We start from the raw sequence: 13,779 nt of genomic DNA on the forward strand, positions 1-13,779 counted from the left end.
AAACTTGAACATTTTTAAATTTGCTTTTACAAACATTTCTGTGGCTTCAATTTATTACCTATTTAAGACACAGTCGCTAGCAGAGTGCATACTCTCCCACACTCCATATGTTCTTTTGCCAATAACTTGACAATGACAGAAATTTCGAAGTCGAGATCATTCAATTATTTATTTTCTTAAAACTGAAGTATTCTTTTCATCACCAAGCCAATATGTGAAATGGAAATACAGCTTGGCGCGGGGTCCCAACATATAGACCTTAGTATCTTGTTTTTCCATTATAATTGATTCTTAATGATTCTAGTATAAATTGATTTCGCTGGCTATCTGCGACTTCGTTAATTAATTAGCTAATAATAAATAAATAAATTAGTCCGATTAAATTCAAATTTGAGTCTCTCGCATTAAGGGAAAATAATAACCATCTAGTCGCGAAAGTACTCTCTTAATAGCACACTTAAGTTTCCATTATTGCTGCATCTGTATTATGATCTCTAAATATTTCTGAACAAGCTGAAAATCCCTTATCTACAATTTCGAATGTATTGCCTATAAAGAAGATTCCTTACCTAAATTACGAATCTATTGCCTAGAAAAAGAACAGGGTTACTAGGGATTATCTATATTCATTTTTCCTTACTATTTCGTGTTTTCCATGTCTGTAGAATTCATTTTCCAGATTGAATTTCTTGAGTTTCAAGTGTATATTTTAGCTGCCAAGATTAGGAAATCTTTGTTAGCATTTAAAAAATAAATAAAGCCACAATACAATATCCACCCTTTGCCTTTCTGTATTTTTTATATTGTTATATAAGCAAAACAAATTAATAACAGAAAGTTACCACTCATCGACATTATGTATTTTGATGATAATAAACAGGACGTAACATACGGCAATTAACAAAATTGTTACAAGTCTTCATTGCGTTACGAAAGAAAGTTTCTCAAGCTAACAATTTCCACCTTGGTAGCTTCTGTTTTCAGATCAGCTTCTTTTGATAACTTTGTTTTCTTCCTCTCAAGTAGAGTAATTTGATCAGCGATGCGTTTGCGCTCACACTTCTTCGACTTAACTGCATTTTCTTCGGCACGCTTTTAATTCACGGCTTCCTCATACCGCTTCCATGAAGGACGAAGAGATTGAAGCGTTTCTCCATTTATTTCCACCCCACTAGATCCCCCAGAATGCTTTACAGAACCATACAATAATCTCAATGCTACTATTGAATATTTACAAAGATTGTCTGCAAACATGTCCTTATTAATAGAAAAAAAAAAAAAAAAACTTTCAACAAATTTCCGTGAGAAAAAAAAAAGCAAAATTTTCATTATCTTCCACAGTTCTTCGAACTCATCATTATTTCCATGTAAATTGTGACAAAATGTGTCCAGCCGATATACTTTAGGGTCGAAACTGTCCAACTTATTCTTAATTTATTCTGTAATTTAGAACACATTTTGCTGTACTCATGTTTTACTTTTTCTGCAGTTCGTAGCAGAACAAGAGCGAATTATATTTTAATAAGATACTTGTACGAGTATTTTTAACAGTTTCAAGGTCGTGTCCACTTCTATTAAATCTTCACGTTTAATAAATCTCTTTAAGGCGACAAATCAAATATTCACATTCTGTAGATAAAAAGAGTGCTAGTAGCCTTGACGATCGAAATTTAACCAGAAAAAAGTTCAACATCAGCATTGATATACACCAAAAATGCCAACTTAGGAAGGGTTAGTGGATCATCAATTGTTTTCTGAACAATTTCATCTTTCAATTACTTTGGAAGATATTTCTTAAACGTTCCAAGTACTTTTTGATATGTGGTAGTAAGTCAATAGTGCACTGAGCAACTTCGGCATTTTCCACCCAGCACTAACCGCAGAATTTCTTGGGGAATATATTAATGCCTGTGCACGATATGGAATTTGCCTGTGTGCAAGGCTGTCCTTGCTTTTCAGAATTTTATTAATATTTCAGCCAGCAGCATCATGTACAGTTTGAAGTGATCATGAACCATCTGCAAACTGCACGAACAGAAGTCGAAGAGTTTGGCACCATCTTCATCTTATGCAATTTCAGCAAACAAATTGCAAACTACTAAATTCCCTGACTTTACCCGATTCTCCAGGTTTTCCAGGTACCTGGTAATCCTAAAAGAAATCTTTACCTGAAGTTAGTATTACCTGAAAAGAAAATTACTTACTTAAAAATATAAATAAGATTCCTTACCTAAAGTTATTATATTATCTTAAAATACTTACCTACAATTATCAATCTTATGTTGGAGTGCTTGCTCATCTGCTTCAAACTTCTCCTGCATAGCTTTCATTTCTCCTTCTTCAGCTTTAATGTTTTTGTCGATTTGAGACAAAATGTTGGCCACCTGATTGTCAGTTAATTGACTGTGAGCCATTGCTTTAAGAAAGAAATATAAAATAAAGTTAGCATCTGATAAGCAAATGGGTTTCATGGAAATCCATCGAATTTTAACAGTGTCACTTTAATAGTGACAGCGATTACAAATGGCTCCATGGAAACAAAGTAAAAACTGAGTAGTAAAGACATGTTCAGAATGTTTTTCTTGGTAAACTTCCTCCTAATTCATTTGTATCTATTATTATTATTATACATTTTTCCCGCCTTTTGGTGAAAACCTGTTCTCATTGAGTACAAAGGGTTATTCAAAATGCGCGCCGATTTTGTTACATCAAATTATGACCTTTATTTTTTCAAAACACACTAACGAAATTCATAAACATGTTCATCACACATCCCGATTTCAAGTATGGTGAATGACGTCGGGCATATGGCCTCCTCTACTACCCTGGCATGCAATAACTTTGTTCGTGAAATACGCTAGACTGCCTGCCAAGTTTCCACTTGGATTTTGCCGACCATTACGACGACGCCCAGGACTTTTAATGTTTACTGTTGAACCCGTTTCAACGAACTTTTTCATAAGCGTGTGAACTGTTGATTCATTCGATGCCTCATTTCGCCCTAAAACAGCGCGAAATCGCCTGACAGTTGCTGCGTAACTTTCTCCGTTCTGATAAAATCACAATTAGCGCAGGTTGCGCTATGGTAAACTGCTCCATGGCTAGACACAGACTGAAGAAAAGCGAGAAATTCAGACTAAGGCGACAATCAGAATGTTTGTGGGTAGAGCAACAAGACAAAACAATGTCGGCAACCGAGAAACAAAAATTTGCCAGACGATCCAAAACCAGCGTGCTTTTTGAATAATCCTATATTTATTGTGAAACTCTTAAATTGGAGATTTAGTTGATGTTGAATGTTTTCTGAAACGCATGCAAGAAATATAAACGAATAAACAGTACATTAGATTAGACATGTTCTATGTCATGTAATATTACATGTTCTATTACCTTCTTCTATCAAAGAGAACATACCAATTATTATAATGATTTCGACCACTTGTTATGGTATCCTACGCAACCCACTGAATAGCATCGAAATTTAAAACAATTCGCCGTGATTCTTGATGTACACAAAATATAGGTAAAAGATCCCTTCATTCACGAGCCGCACGATCTGTCTGAAATGCAGCTACTCACTGAGCAAAACTGGTGCAAGTATAGAGTATGCTGCCACGGCAGTGATGTGTATGCGCAAAAAGTGATAGATGAGAACCGTATGCACCAATAATCAGGCAGTGGACCATGCGGGGTTACATACATCTTGTCCGCATAACAGAACAGCGTTGTCCAATGTTAATTCAACACTGGAGTATTATAACGATGGACTTGTCTGCATTGGAGGTTTGACGGAGTTTATTAAATGCATCGGCTTCCACTGCCTCGAAACTACGAAGGCACCAAACTATAGGTCATATGAACACTGCATCCTAGTAGCAGACTTTTATGTTTCCGCAAGAATCCCGTTCCAACCTGCCCTTCACTGATACTATCGTGGACCGTGCATTGTCGAGCGTCACAGGCGTAGAACTCGACATGTTACGATGTGGGGCACTATTAGGTAAAACACACGATTCCGACTATTACATATTAAGGCAACTACATCAGAGTACTGCCGATTTCAAGACCACAATGGTCATATGTCATGACGCCCACTGAAAATGCGTGGGATATACCTGGTCGGCACATTATTCGTCACGGTTCTGTAGCAGAAAGTATCAATTCTTGTGAACTCTCATCAAAATATCGTGGCAGGTGACTCTTCAAGAGCACATCCAACGTCTGCTGCTCGGTTCCACGACGTGCTCTGATTACAACACGTGGAAGTTTTAACGTCAAAGTTGTTGGTGTGTTGTAGGTGTTGTACAGTTCCAAAATTGTACCTATTTCTGTATAATCACAAAGAATTTATAGTATAAATTTCTCCACACACACTTTTATTTCTTGAAATTGAAATTTTGAGATGAAATTTTCAGTATTTTCATTAATCGGTCTATCATCAATTTCTACTTTTTTAAATTTTATTTTTATTACGTAAATTGGGTCTTCTTAGTTATCAGTACCTTCATTTACATTTACATACCACCTTAACATCTAGGATGAGTGTTCAGAGCAGGAACCTTCATTGTCGAATACAGAAAACCAATTTACCTTGTAAACCTTTTTTTTTTTTTTTTTTTTTTTTTTTTTTTTTTTTTTAACTAAAATTTCTTGGCTCAGAACCTGTCAGTTGTATCAGGACTTCGTATCACGACGCCCTAGCTCAGAACAAAGCCCCAACATATAATGTATTAAATTTTGACATTAAGTACTTTGAATTATCTTATTTTTCAGTATAGGAACACTGTTCAAAACCATGAAATGCTTTTAATGGCTATTTTCAAATTTCCAATCGCGTAATGTGAATCATGGATTTGTCATTTCTGGAATTTACCATAATGATCCAAAGTATTACACGATTATCTTATAGTTCTTTATGCTGTATTTAAGATTGTCATGTTTCACCGAAAGAAAGAAAAGAAAGCTATATTGACACTTAAACTTCATGTGTATTTTTTTTTAAAAAAAAGTAACTTTCAACAACAGTTAACCGAAAATTCGATAATGATTTATACCAACCTGGCAGAGACAAATCTTCTGCCAGCCTATTGAGAGCAATGTTTCTCTTTTCCACTCGTTCTTTTTGTTGTTCCTCTTCTTTCTTCAGTTGACCGTGCTTAACCTTCTCTTGAGTTATCTTATCTCCTAATTTCTTTTCTTCATCTACCATTATTGAATGCTTATTTTGCAGCTTTAAGAAAAAGAGAAAAGCCATTAGCCCAAAAACTTACATGTATTCCATACTTTTAGCTTATTAGAGGATTTAATAAAAACAGCACAAATACAGTGAAACCTCTACATTTCTTATCGTTAGATACACAGAAAACACATCCTAGTTACAGAGAAACGAAAAAGTTACTTTTGTTTTATAGTGTAAAACTACGGTAGACTTTCAAACTATGTGAATTCAATATTCTAACTTGTAGTACATCTACAACTACTGGTTGAAATAGAGTAATAAGATGGAAGATAATCTGTTCCTCGGACGCTGAATCCAAATTAAAAATTCCACTACTCGCTATCTCTTACTGTTTCTGTTATAGAATTTACCATAATGCCATTTATCGTCTTTCTTTCGGTAATAAATGTTGAAACAGCAGTTTGAATAGAGGGTTAACGGAAGAAATGAAACCTATTCTTGGTCCGCTGAATCGATTACATAAAACCCAGGGTGGAAAAAAATCATGATTTTTTTAATAAAAATCATTTTTGTTGATTTTTTTGATTTAAATCGATTTTTTTTATTTAAATCGATTTTTTTTATTTAAATCGATTTTTTTTATTTAAATCAAATCTTTCTCCTGGTATAATACAAGTCGCGAATTGAAGATAAAGCATTAGGAATTAGTATTAAATGCTAATTATGCCATTTAAGTGAAAGTATTGGGGTTGAATTTTGAATTATCCCCAATCGTTAACCTATATCAATCCCAAACAAGTTTCTTAACCCTTTTAAATTATGGCTCTTTTTAAAGGTAAATTATAGACTTTCAGTCAAGCAGCTACATCACCATCCCTATTTATCCTGGGATCATGGTACATGCATCACTCTCTTTAGAATAGAAAAGCTTTTGAAACGGTAACATTCACATTTTCTTATGTCCTTGAAGCGGGAAATTTTGAGAATAATCGGCATTTTTTTTAAACTTTTTTTTTTTTTAAATTTGGTCCTCTCTGGATACCCCTGTGTTACAGCACGGATCTCAAAATCAACTGGGAAATGCTAAGGGGTGTACTAAATGTGTGTACAAAATTTCAAGCTTCTCTTTTGAGTAGTAAGAGTGAGGAAACTATTTAACAATGAGCTAAGAACATTCCTACAATGCCCCAGATGACCCGGATTTAATATAAAAATTTCCTCAGACATCCCTATTTATTCTAAGATCATGATTTGTACATTATTCTCTTCAGAATAAAACAAATTTTCAAACAGTACCCTTCAAATGTCTCCATCATGTATCTGGGGCGAGTAAATCACGAAAAAAGGAATTTTCTGTTAATTTTTTTTTTTTAATTACCTCTGTGGACCCCTTCCCCTGTTTTAAGGCAGAGATCTGAAACAAATCTAAAAAATACTGAGGGGTGCGCTGAGTAAATGTGCAAAATTTCAATCTTGTAGGTGCAAAAGTAAGCCCGTGAAAAATAATATTCCCCAAATACCCCAGATTCCCGTATAAAACAGGATCTCAGGTAACAGTTTCCTGAGACATCCCTATTTATCCTAGGAGCATAGTACGTACATCATTTTCTTCAGAATAGAACAGCCTTTCAAACGGTACCATTCATATATCTTCATCTGAGACGGGAAAATCACGATAAAAGCTATTTTTGTTAAAAATATCCTTTTTTAAACATTTTTGCCCCTCTGGACCCAGCTGTTTCCACGCAGAGATCTGAAAACATCTGAAAAATATTAAGGGGTGCACTGAACGAGTGTGCAAAATTTCAGTCTTCTGAATGCAAAATGTAACCCATCAAATAATAATAATAATAATACCCATAACAAAAAATATCTTTTTAAATTTATGACGTCATCAGACACTATGCCTCAACACAGAAAGGCGTGGCAGGGTAGGCAAAAACCATGGTTTTTATTGAAAAAAACAACAACAAAAAATCAGTTTTTTTTTTGTTTAAACCTGGTTTTTTGATTTAAACCAGTTTTTTTTTTTTTAATTAAATAATTTACTCTATGTATTTATATGACATATGAACAGAAATAAGTTTGTTTCACTTTGGTGTTATTATGCAACAACCAGGTTGTGCTGGAACGGATCACATAAGCTTAAAGCGGAGTCCAAACCGTTTCTCGTCTCTTACATCCGAAACAAATTGTCCTCCATTTGAACTTGAAAACTGGACTAATTGGCCACAAATGCGATACGTCTGCCGACTCACTCACGAAGGACTCCTGATACGTTGTACTGATCTTTACATACATTTAATATAATTGTCTAATTGTCAAGAGTCATTTCAGAAGGACAAAAAGATAAACAGTTGCACAATTGAAACCATTATACAGAATTATATATGGACAGCTTCAAAATACTGCAGAGTACAGAACTAATTTAGTCCAAATTAGTTCACTACGACTTTGATTAGTCCAAGTTAAAGAAATACAACGACGTAATTTGCATATCAGTAAGAAAAGTGAATAAAAATAAGAATTATTTGAGTCGACTTTGGCTCTGACCCATTTATACATAAATAGATACCAAAGATATTTCTGATTTCAGTAAATGCCTCTCGGGGGGTTTGTATGACCACCTTCCCCAAAGTACGATATTTTGATGTATATTATTAATAGTAAACATTACTAAAACGATACAATATTTAGAATTTTCCTTTGATTGCAATTGCATAACAATAATAACAAACTATTATAAAAATCACAAAAGAAAAACATTCATAACCTTACAAAAAGTTGCTTTTGTAGTATAGGGCTAATTTCTTTGAGTAATGAATGGGGAATTTAAATTTGAATATAATAGGAATAATATGCGGGAGTGACATGCGATAACCCACTAATGTGTGTGTTGAAGATTTTACGAAAACTTACACTTTTACAAACATTTTTCGTTTTTTGCATGGTTTAAACCAGCCAACCCTGCGTGAAAGCATATGCAACGTGTTCTAAAATGCCTCCAGCCTTACAGAAAACGAAGTAAAATGCCTTATTGGTACTTTTTAAATTGAATAATGAAGATTCTACCATATCACCTAAAAATAGGTGATATAATTTAAAAGGTCAAGCATTAAGGAAAAAGTACAGCAACGTTTATCAAAAAGACACTTTTTTTCACAAAAGTTACTGATATTTGGCAGGGGCCTATTTTTAAAAACTCAGAACCAGCTTGCGGCATGAAATACATAAATTTCGCCTAAAGTTATAAAATTAAAAAAAGGGGGGATAGGACCCCTCTAAATACGCCCTATTATCTGAGGACAAACCACTCACAAAAAAGAATTTTCGTCTTAAATGTCAATGGTGATTTCCCCGTTGGAATAGTTAACGATTTTAAAACCCAAACCCAATGTTACGAAAAGAAGAAAGAAGGATTGCTACGTTACCTCTTCAAAACGGGATTTTCCCTAATCATCCTCTGCATGACACTTGTTTTCATACTATACTGTACATTTGAGTCTCATTGTATTATGATTATTAACTTCCATAATCGAAATAACAGAACAGAAACGGGATTTTACTTATTTTCATTTTAAATTAATTTATTTAGGAATTCGATTTAAATCAACGATTTTTATTTAAAAAAATCAAGTGATTTAAATCTTGATTTAAATCAGACTGATTTAAATCAATCCACCCTGATAAAACCGCTTCTCAATATCGTAACAGTTTTTGCTCTATGAAAATAAGTATTGAAACCTACTAAATATAAGGAGCGTTCAAAAAGAAACGAGCCGAAGGCTGTAATGTGCACACCGGTGATATAATAGTAATACTGTTGCGTAACAAATAGGTGTTCCAATAGGAGCGCGGAAGTTCACAACCCGCCGCTAGAGGGGTCACGTTTGCAAGCCATGTGATTTATAAAGCCAGGAGACGCAGACGCCAATCGTCCGCGTGTCAGTCGTGTTGTGAGCAATGCAACGGCGAAATGGAGGTGTCCAAGGAATAGCAAAGAGGAGGTGTTCGTCTTCTGATGGCGGAAGAAGAAGGGAAAACGGAATTCATCGAAGAATGTTACAAGTGTACGGTGAACACTGCATGTCCCTTTCAAGGGTCAAGGAGTAATACAAGCGCTTCAGGGAAGGACAAGTGTCGTTATCCGATGATGCACGGTCTTGAACACCACACCGCATTACCGGTGATAACGTCCAGCTGATTGATGCATTCGTTATCCAGGACCGAAGAGTTACAGTGAAAGCCGTAGCCGCCGAGGTGAACTTGATCGTCGGAAGTGTGCACACCATCATGACGGAAAGACTGAACTGTCGCAAAGTATGCGCGCAATGGGTGACTCACAGACTTTACCCACAACAGAAAGCATGTCGAATAGCTCACTGTCTTGATCATTTGCAGCGCTATGCCAGGGAAGGGAATAAGTTCCTGGCACGAGTAGTGGCTGAAGATGAGTCTTGCTGTCATCACTTCGAACCAGAATCGAAACGACCCTTTCAGATAGACTTCCTGTAGCACAGGACAAGTAAATGTCCAGCGTTACGCGCAAACACTAACCAACCTTCGCCAAGCGATCAAATTGGAACGACCAGGCAAGCTCACCCGTGGGGTCATTTTACTCCATGACAATGCCCGATCTCATACGGCCAACACAGTCAGGGCACTCGTGTAGATATTCAAGCGAGAGGTTCTCGGTCACTCTCCATACAGTCCAGACTTCTCTCCCTGTGATTACACCACTTTTGGCGCCCTTTAAAAGAATCTGAGCGGCAAACGATTCACCTCAAACGACGATGTCCAGTAGTACGTTCGGAGCTGGTTTACAACGCAGTCTAGGGCACTCTAAGAGACAGCCATTCACCGCCTTGTGTTGCAGTGGGACAAGTGTCTCAACAACCAGGACTAATATTTATAACATACAGGTAAGAGTTTTTGTTCCTTGGCCTCCGGCTCGTTTCTTTTTGAACACTCCTTATATAAGTGAAACCTACTAAGTATAAGTTGGAAGTACTAGTACATTCAACTACTTCCGGTTTGATAGAGTGTTGCACTTGGTGATGGTATGTTCTTCTGAGATCCTGAATCGATTGCTAAAAATTGTTTGTAGCTGTCTATTACTATTTTCGTTCTATGGCAATTAAAGTTGAAGCCTGAAACGGTTGATTTCTATCACTGCTGGTTCCAATGTATGGTTAACAGAGTAAACGAAACTTATTTTTGGGATGATGAATCGATCGCATAAAACCGCTTCTCGATATCTTTGACCATTTTTGCACTATGGAAATCAATATTGAAACCGAAAGTACTAGGAAATTTCAACCACTTACAGTTTCGGTAGTGTTGCGGGTTGTGACGATATATTCTCTTGAGACGCTGAATCAATTTCAGGAAACGGCTGATCAATATCTATGACAGTTTTTGTTTTATGTCGAAAAAAGATGAAACCAGAAACGGTTAATCTGAACCACTTCTGGGTTGAATAGAGGGTTAACGAAGAAGACGGAACTTATTTTTGAGACAATGAATCGACTGCAAAACACCGTTGCTCGATGTCTCCTACCGTTCTTGCTTTGATACTCTTCGACAGACAAACGGACGAATTTAACCATTCTATAAGACTTTCGACACTTATGCAAACATACTTTGGAAGTCTAATAATCAGTTCTATCAATTTTACATGTTTCAAAAGAATGAGCTGTGAAATACATATTGTACACTAATATTTTTGGACTATACGAGGATGGGTTGATAAGTTCTCTGCCTCACCAAGAAAACAAGTAGATAGGAAGCGAAGCTTGGTGTTTTTATTCAACATTTGCCCCTTGTAGTGCAATGCACTTCTCGCATTGCTGCTGCAGTGCTTGCAGGCCAGACAAATAGAAGTCGGATGAATGCTCTGCAAACCAGGCCTCTGTTTGGGAAATAACGTCATCGGCGCTACTGAAATGCGTTCCCTTTAAAAACATTTTCAATTTAGGAAAGAGATAAAAGTATGATGGAGCCAAATCAGGCGAATAAGGTGGATGTTCCTGTATTTGAAACCGTATGTCCTCCAATTTTCGCAGTGTGAGACGTGCCTTGTGTGAGGGCACATTGTCCTGGAGGAAGATTACTCCTTTTGGCAACCTTCCACATCTCTTCTCATTTAGTGCTGCACTCAGTTTGTCCGGAAGAGATGTTTAATAAGTTGCATTGCTGGTTTCACCCGATTTCAGATAATCCAGCAATAGAATTCCTTCACAATCCCAGAAGACCGTAGCAAGGACCTTAGCAGAAGACCTTAGTTGTGTCCTAGCCTTCTTCGGACGTGGAGAACCGCTGTGGCGCTATTCCGCCGATACTGTTTCGTCGTGGGATCGTAGAAATATAACCAGGTTTCGTCCACTGTTACCAGCCGTCGCAAAAAATTGGCCTTATCCGCTTGAAATTGGGACAGAACTGTCTTACTTGCCTCCACCCGTTCACGCTTCTGATCTGCGTTCAAAAGTTTCGGAATCCACTTTCCCGCGACCTTCCTCATACCCAAGTCTTCATGGATAACTTTCCACACCCGTTCATGACTAATACCCAATGTGTTCTCTATCTGTTTGAGCGGGATTCGGCGATTGTCGAGATTCATCTGGTAAATGGCGTCAAACATCTCGGGAGAGGTCACTGAAATTGGTCTGCCACACCTTGGATCATCGTTCAGACCAAACTGCCTACGTTTGAAGTTCGCTGCCCATTTCTTCACAGTGGCACACGATGCTGTCTTATTCTCCAATGTCGTGACAAGGTCGTTGTGGATCTCCTTCGGCGAGAATCTCTTTAGGAAAAGGTACTTGATGAATGCATGGTGTTCAAATTTACTAATTTCTGGGACGTGGGCTGACATCCTCACTTTGGACCCGAAAAACAAATTTAAAATTGATTTAGTCAAACCAAATTTTGCACAGTAGCTTCACAAACTATAAGCCTCATAAACGTATATAATTTTTATATCTAGCTTTGTTTGAACCTGTGTAGGCTGAGTACTTATCCTATCTACCTATCCTCGTATATATATATATATATATATATATATATATATATATATATGTGTGTGTGTGTGTGTGTGTATGTATGTGTTCTATTAAAACTTCTATATGCACCAGCAAGACTAATTTAAAACGGAATTATTAACAATCAACAACCCTGGGAAAGGAAGCAGAAGGACGTTGGATAGGGCAAATATTTAAACGTACTATCCCAGTATTCATCTGGTGACATTCAGGAAAACTTCCAAAACCTCAATAAGCGGTGATTTTAGTTTAGCGTCCCGTTCAGCAGCGAGGCTGTATGACACGTGGACATACTGATTAACGTGGAATCCGAACCACATGAGCTCCCGCCGGGAATCGAACCTGGGTCTCCCACGCCAAAGCGCGTATGCTAACCGCTTAGCCACGAGGGAGCTCAATAAGCATGCCCAACTTTGTATCTGGGACCTTGCGATTTCGAAGGCAGAATATTAATCTGGAGATGCTAAAACGAATTAACTACATTTTTTTACTAAACTGAGATACAGTGACACTTGTGCTGAGAACTGAAAATTGTATCATGCCAAAATGCACTCGTCATAACTTACTCCATCTCTCTTGCTAAACTAAATAAAGCACAAACTTGGTTCATTCTGGCATGACAGAACTTAACAAATAACACTATATTTCGTAAAAAAAATGTAATTAGTTCGTTAATTCAGGTTAGGCCGCTTGGTAAATTTATATTTAAAATTTTGCAAGTTGCCTTTTAATACTCATGAAACGCAATAATTTAAATATTCAGGGAGTTTCTAATTGTTGAGCAGTATTCTACAAATTGTGATGTTACATCATTTTCACTGGATACTTTAAATAGTCAGACATTATATTTTTATAATACTGCAATCTTTAACTAGCATCTTTAATAACCTTGAGAATGTGCAAGGTAATGTGTTAGTATTTTTCTGTTGTAATCTGCTGGCTGTGACCGCTAGTTCTACGGAACGTCAGTGAGAGCAGGTCAAACAGGGAACCCCAAACAGCATTATATGGACCTCTACGCTTTACGAAACACTAGTGAAACGGGATGAAAAATATGTCATGTATTCAGTAAGAAAGTCGTAAACGACCATATAGTATAACGGCGGTGTAACAAACATAAGAGCGCAAAAGAAAATGAAATGAAATCTTTAAGTTTTACGTTCATGGTTATGCCGGTTAGGCTAAAGGAGACGGTGATGATGAGTGATGAATGAAATGGTGTAATGAAGAAAGTGGGAGGAAACGAGAGAACCCCGAGAAAACCCACGCACACGGTGTTTGTCCACCACGAAGTTCACTTGGCGGGGGCAAGAGCGCAAAAGAATCCCATGTCCATAAGCTACATACAATGTGACATTCAAAGCGGCTACTGAGGCAGATTATGGCCAAACATGTAAGGAAGCAGGAGAAACATTCAACTGAAGTGCAAAACTATTCGCCTAATGCCTCTACCAGTTTAGGAAACGGTGTAAAATGGAATGATGGGTCCATATGAGTTTATTGCAACTCAGAAAGCGTCAAAAACAAATGCCCGTGTTTCTTAATTGTCTCGTTAGGGAA

The 13,779-nt window shown here is 36.9% G+C and overlaps 1 protein-coding gene across 2 annotated transcripts in view; it reads right to left on the minus strand.

Annotated features, from left to right (window-relative positions):
* rad50 (DNA repair protein rad50) overlaps nucleotides 1-13,779 on the minus strand; it is a 124,885-nt gene that overhangs the window by 71,539 nt on the left and 39,567 nt on the right. For both annotated transcript variants that reach the window (XM_081727996.1, XM_081727997.1), the window contains exons 9-10: nucleotides 5,059-5,230; nucleotides 2,263-2,416 (exon numbers count right to left, since the gene is read on the minus strand). In XM_081727996.1, coding sequence (XP_081584122.1) covers nucleotides 2,263-2,416; nucleotides 5,059-5,230 — 326 coding nt within the window. The remainder of the gene's footprint in view (nucleotides 1-2,262; nucleotides 2,417-5,058; nucleotides 5,231-13,779) is intronic.

This window comes from Thermobia domestica, chromosome 10, assembly GCF_964235325.1.
Source record: "Thermobia domestica chromosome 10, izTheDome1.hap1.1, whole genome shotgun sequence".
NCBI classification, from domain to species: Eukaryota; Metazoa; Arthropoda; class Insecta; order Zygentoma; family Lepismatidae; genus Thermobia; species Thermobia domestica.